This window comes from Dipodomys spectabilis, unplaced genomic scaffold (genome assembly GCF_019054845.1).
Source record: "Dipodomys spectabilis isolate Male_0828 unplaced genomic scaffold, ASM1905484v1 ptg000175l, whole genome shotgun sequence".
NCBI classification, from domain to species: Eukaryota; Metazoa; Chordata; class Mammalia; order Rodentia; family Heteromyidae; genus Dipodomys; species Dipodomys spectabilis.
The window spans coordinates 6,977,501-6,987,731 of record NW_024870852.1 but is presented as its reverse complement, the minus strand read 5'-3'; the positions used below and the strand labels follow the sequence as shown (position 1 = coordinate 6,987,731).

Genomic DNA, 10,231 nt, shown 5'->3' with positions numbered 1-10,231 from the left:
TGGCATGCAAGGCATGCGCTTTACCACTGAGCCACCTTCCCAGCCCCTATGCTGGACTTTCTTTCCCCTTGGTTTTAGTATACCTGAAAGCAGCAACACTAATAGGTGTCTCTCTACTGCTGAGCCACACCTCCAGCCCTTTTATTTTGCATTGATCAAACTAAAGATTAGCTAGGTGCTGATAGCTCACACCTGTAATCCAAGTTACTCAGGAGGTAGAGATCTGAGGATGGAGATTTGAAGCCATCCTGGGTATAAAAGTTCGTGAGACTCTTATCTCCAGTTAACCACAAAAAGCCAGGCTGGAGGCATGGCTTAATTGATGAGTACTAGCCAAGAGGAAGAAAAAAAAAAAAAAAAAAAGAAACAAACTTGAGTGTGAGCATGAGGCCCTAAAGAAAAAGGAAGAAGAAGAAAAATTAAAAGGAAAATCCCAAAGAGTCCTAAAATGTAAGAATTGCCTTCGTCCAACTTTATTTCCAGCCTTGTTATCATGTATAATGTCTTTTCTTCCAGTCTTTTTCTCTCAGTACATCCACACTTCCCAGGGCTAGAGAACCCTCTGTTCAGAAGCTGAACAGCCATGACCTTTGCTGAAGAGAAGACTTATAAGTATATCTGCCGTAATCACAGCAGTTTTTGCCGGGTGGATGTTCTGGAGATTCTGCCCTACCTACCCTGCCTTACAGCCAGCGATCAGGTGAGCAGAAGTGACAGATGCTGGACTGTGGGATTCCAAGTTTAACCTCATCCTAGTTTTTTTTTTTTGGGGGGGTCCTGTTGTGGGGCTTGAACTCTGGGTCTGGGCGCAGTCCCTCGGTTCTTCAGCTCAAGGCTAGCGCTCTACCTCTTTTTTTTTTTGGGTCTGGTCATGGGGCCTGAACTCTGGGCCTGGGTGCTGTCCCTCAGCTCTTCAGCTCAAGGCTAGCGCTCTACCACTTGAGCCACAGCACCACTTCCGGCTTTTTTCTTATGTGGTTCTGAGGAATTGAACCCAGGGCCTCAGGCATGCAAGGCAAGCGCTCTACCACTGAGCCACCTTCCCAGCCCCTCAATCTAGTTCTTTACCTAGGCCAAGACCAATCCCCTCCTCTCTTTTTTTTCTCTTGCATCTTCCTTCTTGTTCTTGCTGCTTTTCTAAGTAGGAACAAGTGTGGTTCAGGATGGCTTTTCTAGCCTCAACCGCCCCCTCTTGTGTTGTATTTGGGTAGTGCTAAAGTATGACACTAGCCTCTTACTGGCTCTGGTTCCTTTTAACTATTGTTTTTCAGTCTTCTTTTCTTCATCTTAATTATTTTTTATTTATTTTTTTGGTCAGTAATGGAGCTTGAACTCGGGGCCTGGATGCTGTCCCTGAGCTCTTTTGCTTAAGGCTAGTGCTCTACTACTTTGAGCCACAGCGCCACTACTGGCTTTTTTTCCTTTTTGCTTATGTGGTGCTGAGGAATCAAACCCAGAGCCTCATGCATGCAAGGCACTAAGCCACCTTCCCAGCCCCGTCTGTGAGATTCTTATCTCCATTAACCACCAAAAATCCAGAAGTGGAGCTGTGGCTCAAGTGATAGAGTGCCAGCCTTGAGCCAAAAAGCTAAGGGACAGCACACTGGCCCTGAATTCAAGCCCCAGTACCAGCATGTGTGTGCTCGCACACACAGACACACACACACACACACACACATACAAGAAAAGAAAGTGCCAATGCTTCCTGTTTATCCTCCCACATAGATACCATTTGCAATGCAGGTCTGGGTCCTGTGAGGTTTGGTTCTACCTCATATTGGGGTGTTTGGTGGGATACCTTGTACTTTGCTTTCTGTGGGTGGGGTCTCCTCCTCCTCCTCCTCCTCCTCCTTATGGTCCAACAAGCCCAACTTAGTTTCTGTGAATTTTCATTTCTGCTGTGTCTGATTGCTTGTGTGTTTTTTTTGGTGGGAATCTGAATACTCTCTCTCTCTCTCTCTCTCTCTCTCTCTCTCTCTGCAACTGCTATCTTCCCAGAATCTGCTCAGTGCTCTCAACTCCTTGTTTCACCTTTGTCTTCTTTCATCTGTTTGTTGCTGGGAATTATACCTTCTCCCCTCCCCTCCATTCCCCTCCCCTCCCCTCCATTCCCCTCCCTTCCCCTCCATTCCCCTCCCCTCCCCTCCTCTCCCCTCCCTTCGTCTCCTCTCCCCTGTCCACTCCTCTCCCCTTTCTTCTCCCCTCCTTTCCTCTCCTCTCCCCTCCTCCTTTCCTTCCTTCCTTCCTTTCCTCCTTCCTTCCTTCCTTCCTTGCTTTCTTCTTTCTTTCTTTCTCTCTCTCTCCCTCTCTCTCTTTCTTTCTCTTTCTCTCTTTCTCTTTCCCACCCTCCCTCTCTCTTTCTGTCTGTCTTTCTTTTCTTTTTTTTTGTCCATTGTGAGGCCTGAACTCTGTTTTTTTATTGGGGGGGGGGGGTCCGGTCATGAGGCCTGAACTCTGGGCCTGGGTGCTGTCCCTCAGCTCTTCAGCTCAAGGCTAGTGCTCTACCACTTGAGCCACAGTGCCACTTCCGGCTTTTTTCTGTTTGCTTATGTGGTACTGAGGAATCGAATCCATGCATGCAAGGCAAGCACTCTACCACTGAGCCACCTTCCCAGTCCCTGAGGCCTGAACTCTGGGCCTGGTTGTTGTCCCTCAGCTCTTCGGCTCAAGGCTAGCACTCTACCACTTGAGCCACAGTGCCACTTCCGGCTTTTTCTGAGTATGTGGTGCTGAGGAATCAAACCCGAGACCTCATGCATGCAAGGCAAGCGCTCTACCATTAAGCCACCTTCCCAGCCCAGTCTTCCTTCCTTCCTTCCTTCCTTCCTTCCTTCCTTCCTTCCTTCCTTCCTTCCTTCCTTCCTTCCTTCCTTCCTTCCTTTTCTTTCTTTTGAGGTTTGAACTCAGGACCTTGTAACCTCAGGTACAAGATTTTGCAGTCACATTTAACTTTTTTCATCAAGGCTGGCACTCTACTACTTGAGCCATACCTCTACTTGTTTTGTTTTTGTTGTTGTTTTTGGTTAGTTGGAGATAAGGGTTTCACTTTCCCACTGGATTGGAACTAGGATCTTCAGATTTCATCTTCCTGAATAGGATTATAGGCATGAGCTACTAACTCAAACAAACTTTATTCTCTTTGTTTTGGGGGTCATCTAAATCCAAGGCTTTGGATTCCTACCCAGGATTCCTGTTACTTTAAAGCTTTAGTTTCCTCATCCAGAAAGCAAGGGTAATGAAAGCACTGAGTAGGACGGTTGATGCAAAGCCTTAAGCAGGGAGAGCCTGGTACAGAGTCTGTTTCTAGGCAGCTGCTCTTACTGATTGCAGCTGTGCTGTGCTTTCTTCTACCCACTGGGACTATACCCTGGCCTTGATCTGAGCTGGACCATGTCACATGGTGGCCTCTTGGGGCAGTGGCCCTCTTGTAAGTAGGGAAGAAGTGAGGGGGGTGGGGCAGTTGGCTTGAGCAGAGCTGCTGTGCTGTCTTCCAGGATCGCCTGCGGGCCTCCTATGCGCGTCTGGGGAACCGGGACACACTCTGGGAACTCTTCAATAGCCTTCAGCGGCGGACTGGCTGGGTGGACTTCTTCATTGGGGCATTGAACGCCTGTGAACTGTCTGTGCTTGCTGGACAAGTGGCCAGTGTCTACCATAGCTACTTGCCTCGAGGTGAGCTTCTTGCCCTCGCCCCCCTTTACCCTCCCCACCCCTGTACCTCCTACCTTCTCTTATCCTTATTTTTCCAGAATTCCTGAGCAAAGAATAGCTCGATTGGATCCTGGTTGGTGTCGATTTGGCCAAGTTCCTTAATTTCTTCGGGCCTCAGTCTTCTTTGCAAAATGGGGCTGATGGCAGTGTCTGTCATGGAGGACTTTTGTATGCTTAGTTGGGGCTCAGTGCTCAGCCAGGGATCCCATGTTATTTCTGTAGCTGTGGTGTTTGCTTCCCACATTTCCTTATGTCCTTTCCCGTTCTTTCCTCCTCTGCTCACTGGCTTACCATCCCTCTCTCTGTTTCTCTTCCCCCTGCTTTTCCCTGAGAACACCCTGGTCTCCACCTCTTTCCCAGCTGCCTAGTTACTCCTTCATTCCTTTCAATGTCCCTGCCAGTGATCAGAGGGGATTTGGTGGATGGGGCCTGAGAAGAGACATAGGAAGAAAAAGTCAAGCCAGCCCTATTTACAGTTCATAACAGAGGCCTTCCTTCGATCCCTGTCAAATTTACAGCTGTGGGTTACCACACATTTGCCTTTTGCTCCTTTCTTTTCTCCCTCCCTCTTTTCTTTCCTGGCTGGTCTCTTTTACTTGTGAAGATTGTGCATGAACTCAGACTCACGATCATGGTCGTTTCGCTTGCTTGCTCTACTGCCTTGTTGCTACTCAAGCCAAACCTCCAGTCCTCCTTTTTTAGCTGGTTATTTTAGAGATAGAGTCTTACAGACCTTTCTGCCTGGACTGGCCTTTAACCACAATTCTCTGCATCTCAGTCTTCTGAGTGCTTAGGATTATAGGTATGAGGCCTGGGATAATAGTGGTCTTTTGAGTACAAATAGCTGTGGGAGGGCTCTAGTGGGTGGTGGAAGGGGTCATTTGGGGGTGACAGCATGAGGAGGAGAAAGTCTGGGGACAGAGAAGGAGTGACCACTAACACCATTTGGGTACAGAAAGACTGATCAGGCCACCCTTGACATCTTTCCTTTCCTCCATAATACTCCTGTCTCCTCCCTCTTGCCTACCCCAGTGATGCTTGTCAATGCTGAGAAGTGTATCACATCAAGTCAGCCTTTGGAGTTAAGAAGGGGGACATGAGGATCCCAAAGCACCTTAGTGTTTGGTTTGTTTGTTTATTTGTCGGTTGTGGGGTCTGAACTCTGAGCCTGGGTGCTGTCCCTCATCTCTTCAGCTCAAGACTGGCGTTCTACCACTTGAGCCATAGTGCCGCTTCCAGCTTTTTCTGCTTATGTGGTGCTGTGGAATTGAACCCAGGGCCTCATGCGCTCTATCACTGAGCCTCCTTCCCAGGCCTGCACCTTAGCCTTTTTTGTCATCAGGACATAACACCATTTTCTTTCTTGGTGGTACTAAGGTCTGAACTCAGGGCCTTGCACTTATTAGGCAAACACCATTTAAGTCTCCTGATTCCTTCTCCTATCTTGGTATCTTTGTCCTCTAGGAGCCCCGGCCCACTCTCCGGCCCCACCAGAGGACCCAGCAGTTCCTGCCAAGATTTCAAGAGCCTCTGAATCTGCTACAGCCCACAGCAGACCCCACAATGGCTACCAAGGGGAGGCAGGTTACCCCATGCCTGTCCAGGACACCCAGCCGCCAAAATCCCCAGGAGAGGTAAGTCCTCATAGCTGACCTTGGTCTGCCTGCTTTTGTGTTCTGATCTGTGCCCTTCTGTCTACCCAGCCTTCCTGAAGTTCTCTTCTCCCCTCAACATATCAGGGCTATCTCAATAGGAAGCTGCTCCAGGCCCATGGCAGCAGAGTGTTGGGGAACACTCTGTTGCCAGCCAGCTAGGAGGCCAGAGTTTGGAGGTCTTGGCAGTGATCATCTGACATGTCACGTCAGTTGGAGGAGCCTGGGAGTGATCTGATTGGTGGGTGTGGGAGGTCAGGATGGATAGGGCAAGGAGCTGTAGTTATCAGCAGTGAAGTGGGGGGGAAGCTAACCAGTTTTCTACCGAGATGTGATGGGTGGACCATGGGGTGTCCTGCAGACACAGGTCCTGTGGACCTGAGGCCACAAGGTCTGTGCAGAAGCCCCTGAAGAAAGGATTCTGGATTCTATGCAGTGTTCACAGACAGGAAGACCTCCCCACAAGCCACACAGGTAGATAGGGACCCCATGGTTGGTTTGTGGGTTTGTTTGATTTTGTGTTCCATTCTTTATAAAGTGCTGGGAATTGAACCCAGGCCCTGTGCAAGCTGGGCCAGTGATGTGCCGCTGAGTGACCCCTCGTTTTCACTGAGGTAGATGCAAGATCACATATAGATAGTCGCTGGCAGTGTATGGACTGAGGCCTGTAGGAGATGCTCCAGGAACACCAGCTGCCCTTTGCTAGCTTTTGGGAGAAGGAATTACCTTATTCATATTTCCTCTCTTGCAGAGTTCAGAGCAGGCCCATGAATCTGGGGCCATCCAGAGGAATTCCAGTGGCTCCTCCAGTGGACCATCATCTAACTTGCCGGTCCTCAACCCTGTGGCCTCCAGCAGACATCAGGACCAGGCCCCAGAACTGAGCAGCACTCACACAGCAGGTATGCATGAAATGGGATGTTTGAGGACTCTCAGCTCTCTAATTCAGAGGATTAGAGTTACCCCTTAGCCTTCTTAGGACAGAAAACAAGGCAGGACTAAAGGATGTTCAGAGAGTTTCTTAGGAGAGTATATTATTTGTTTTGTAATAAAGAGTTTAAAAAATGCAACCATGGGGCTGGGAATGTGGCTCAGTGGTAGTGTGCTTGACAGAAAAAGCTGGAAGTGGCGCTGTGGCTCAAGTGGTAGAGTGCTAGCAGCTCAGAGACAATGGGCAGGCCCTGAATTCAAGCCCCAGGACTGGCAAAACAAACAAACAAACAACAACCATGATTTAACACATGACTGACGCAGTTGAACAGTTTTGGTCTTGGCTGGATTTCCTTTCATGAAATCATCAGCAAATACACAAGATCTGCTTCTACCTCTTCCTCATTGGGGGGCGAGGAGGGGGGCGCGGAGCACATGCACATGAGCTGCCCTCTATTCCTATTCTGGGAGTCCAAATAAGTTCTAAGGCTAGCTCAGCTCCAAGTAATGGAGAAACTTCCATTCTTAGATGCAAAGACTGGCAAAGTCATCACAGAGGGTCTGGCTTGTTGTATAGGTGTGTATTGCTGTTCATTGCAACAGTATGGGTAGGGAAGAGAATCAAAGCCGTTTTCGGCACTGTGCTGAAAGGACCTTGTAGGAAGTGGCCAGGGCCGGGAGGACAGAGGACAATACAGAGCTGAGCTAGCTGTTAGTAGGGGAGCCCTCCATCACTGTGCTGTCTCAAATGGGTCTCTATTTCCCAGCAAACCATTCAAGTGGCTCAGTCCCCAGAGGAAGTGTGGTCTTTATCAGCCATGGACTGGGACTGCACACTGGGCCTATGTGTCCCCCCTCAGGACTGAGTATACACTGTTCACCTTGATCTCTCAGGTTAGAAAACATGTTCCACCTGACAGATACTTGGTCAGCCTTCAGTGGCCTGACACATGAACAATTAAAAGTTGGGAGAAGCCATCTTAGTGTCTTACTCCTGCCACTCCCAAATGATTCCTAGTATGTATTTGTGCTTTGTGATGAAATGTGTGCTTGTCGTAAAACACCTTTTAGAATTTGGAGACAAAAGGGTTTGAACCTAGGGCCTGGGCACTGTCCCTGAGCTTTTGTGCTAAAGGTTAGCACTCTACCACTTGAGCCACAGCTCCACTTCTGGCTTTTTGGGGTTAACTGGATGTAAGAGTCTCATGGACTTTCCTGCCTGGTCTGGCTTCCAACTGAGATCCTCAGATCTCAGCCTCCTGAATAGCTAGGGTTAACAGGTGTGAGTCACTGGCACCCAGCTGGCACTTTGATCTTAATACCTTTATGGACCCAGTTGCCATCATGAACTTTCTCTGGTGTTAGACTTAAGGTTGGAACCATCAGACTTAACTCTGATCTTTGTCTGCCTCAGGGCCTGGTATTTTCATTCTTAAGGGTCTGGGAGACTCCTGATGCCATTCCTTTCATGGGCTGTCACTTGCTGCTTCCTCCCAGGAGTGCCTTTTTCCTTACCCCTGGGGGCTAGCTAGCCTTTGGTACTATTTAACTGGTTTAAGAGGTATATTATTATTATTATTATTATTGTTATTATTATTTTGAGTCCGGTCATGGGCCTGAACTCTGGGGCCTGGGTGCTGTCCCTCAGCTCTTCAGCTCAAATCTAGTGCTCTACCACTTGAGCCATAGCACCACTTTGGGCTTTTTTTTTTTTTGCTTATGTGGGGCTGAGCAATCAAACCCAGGGCCTCAGGCATGCAAGGCAAGCGCTCTACCACTGAGCCACCTTCCCAGCCTGGTTTAAGAGGTTTGATTGAACTATTTTGCTATCCCTTGGCCTGGTCTAGGATTGCTCCTGCCAGGGAATTGGATAGCAGGGCTCCTTGGGCATAGTTAGGGGCCCAGTATTTTACCAGACTAAAGAGGAAAAACAGAAATAAGAGAAGTGGGAGTAAGTACCCTGGGGTGGGATAAGAGGCGAGAATACTTCATAATGATCTCCAAGCCCTTAGGTGAAGTTAGAAGGAGGGAGAGACTATTTCACTCTTGTACAGGAGAGACTTGGGGCTATAGGTCAAGAACCTAGGGGAACTGTTGAATCTTTAGGCCCAAAAGCAATGACCAAAGGGGCTTTGGAATTGACTTCATAGACAGGAGATCCTGAGGCCTAGACGCAGTTGAGACAATGTGACCTGGGGTAGAGGGACCTTTTTTTTCCAACCCTGAGGGTAAAATATTCCTCTTTTGTTTTACTGCCTGCAGGTACTGCCACCAGTCCCATACCAACTCGTGGGCCTGTGTCTCCAACTGTCTCCTTTCAGCCCCTGGCCCGTGCCAGGGCAAGTCGCTTGCCTGGGCCTGCGGGGTCAGCTCCATCTGCTGGCAACTCCTCCCTTTCCTTGACTTCTGGCTTGGCTTCTACAAAGGGAGCTAGTGATGCAGAGGTACCTGGCAACTCTGTGACTACCAACCCAGTGCCTCCTCCTACCACCCAGATGCCTGTGAACACCATGGCTTCCAAAGTGCCTTCTACCCCAACAGCTGCCAGTACAGGGCCTTCCAAGCTGCCCACCAGCTCAAAGACCCCTGGTGCAATGCCCCCTAATATGCTCACCCATCTAGCACCATCCAAGTTGCCCATCAACCCAACACGTGCTGGCACAACACTACCCAAAGTGCCTGCTAGCATTGGGCCCTCAAGCAAGAGCAACAACAGAGCCAAGGTGAGTCCTCACTCTACCTAGCAGTGACTAAATCCTTTCTCCTGGTGTGAGAGCTGGTCCTCTGGAGCCTGTTCTTGGACCCATTCCTGTCTATATACTGTTTCCAGTATGGGAAAAATCCATGGGCTTTTCCTTTTGGGGGAAGGCTGGTACTGGGGCTTGGGCGTGGTCCTTAAACTTTTTCTCTCAAGGCTGGTGCTCTACCATTTGAGCCACAGCTCCACTTCTGAATGTTTGATTATTAATTGGAGATAAGCATCTCACACTTTCCTGCTTAGGCTGCCTCTGAACTGCTATCTTCAGATATCAGCCTGCAGAGAAGCCACCAACACTTGGCTTCCTGGGTTCTTCTTGAGTGTGTAGGGACAACTGAGAAGCAGCCTCCCCTGGACCACACCCCCTGCCCTCCAGGAGAGACAACAGTCATGAGAGCTCCTAAATGTGGACCCTTAGGATGGTCGGGCATGGGGCCACCTCCTCTGGTCCTTTGGAGCTTAGAGCCCTCAGTTCAACAAATCAACAGTGTTTCACAGAGGAGGAAGCAGTGTGGTTTGGTGCATGGTGTCCCAAGTGCCTCAGTGCCTTGTTCTTCACTAGCAGGATGCCTGGCTATCCTGCCATGCCCAGGCTTCATAGACAGAAGTTTTAGGCCAGGCAGCCCAGAGCAACTGCTTGGACCCAACAGGTCCCATAGCCACCACCTCTGGGGCCTTACATCTGTTCCCACTGCTGCTGGAGGAACCAAGTCCATAGGCTCCAGGCCTAGCAAGGATTCCCCAGAAGAGGTGAGCTCATAGGCCACTGAGAGTGACAGAGCTTCCCTGGAGGGGCCACCAATGATGTGCTGTAGGATCTTGGTTTCCTCCTCTTCCACCAATGGGTTAGGTTTCTAAGGTCATGGTCTCAGGAGCATTATGGGCTGGGAACTGATGAGTTGAGCTGAGTTTATGCTCTGGCTTGGGAATGGACTACCCAACCTGACTTGTCTCTCTGCCATCCCTAACTCCTTCTGGCATTCTTGTTTTCTTTTTCCCCCTCAGGGGACCCCAGAGGCATCAGCACCCACAGCTGCCTTTGGAGGCAGTTCACTCTGCCCAGACAGAAGCTTAGGGTCAGAGGTGAGCAAGCCGGGTGTGCTGCTGTCCCAGCTGGACCAGCCGTTCTCAGGATGCTCTGAGGACCTCGCCATCAGCCCCAGCAGCTCCCTGAGCTGCT

At 49.6% G+C, this 10,231-nt stretch overlaps 1 protein-coding gene across 1 annotated transcript in view; it reads left to right on the top strand.

Moving 5' to 3' along the window:
- Positions 1 to 470: 470 nt before the first annotated feature.
- The window catches only part of Mavs (mitochondrial antiviral signaling protein), an 11,049-nt gene continuing 1,288 nt past the window's right edge, over positions 471 to 10,231 (top strand). Inside the window, exons 1-6 of the mRNA XM_042694436.1 lie at positions 471 to 700; positions 3,495 to 3,672; positions 5,176 to 5,345; positions 6,115 to 6,265; positions 8,556 to 9,016; positions 10,057 to 10,231. The exon at positions 10,057 to 10,231 is cut by the window's right edge and continues 1,288 nt beyond it. Coding sequence (XP_042550370.1) covers positions 584 to 700; positions 3,495 to 3,672; positions 5,176 to 5,345; positions 6,115 to 6,265; positions 8,556 to 9,016; positions 10,057 to 10,231 — 1,252 coding nt within the window. The 5' untranslated portion in view covers positions 471 to 583. The remainder of the gene's footprint in view (positions 701 to 3,494; positions 3,673 to 5,175; positions 5,346 to 6,114; positions 6,266 to 8,555; positions 9,017 to 10,056) is intronic.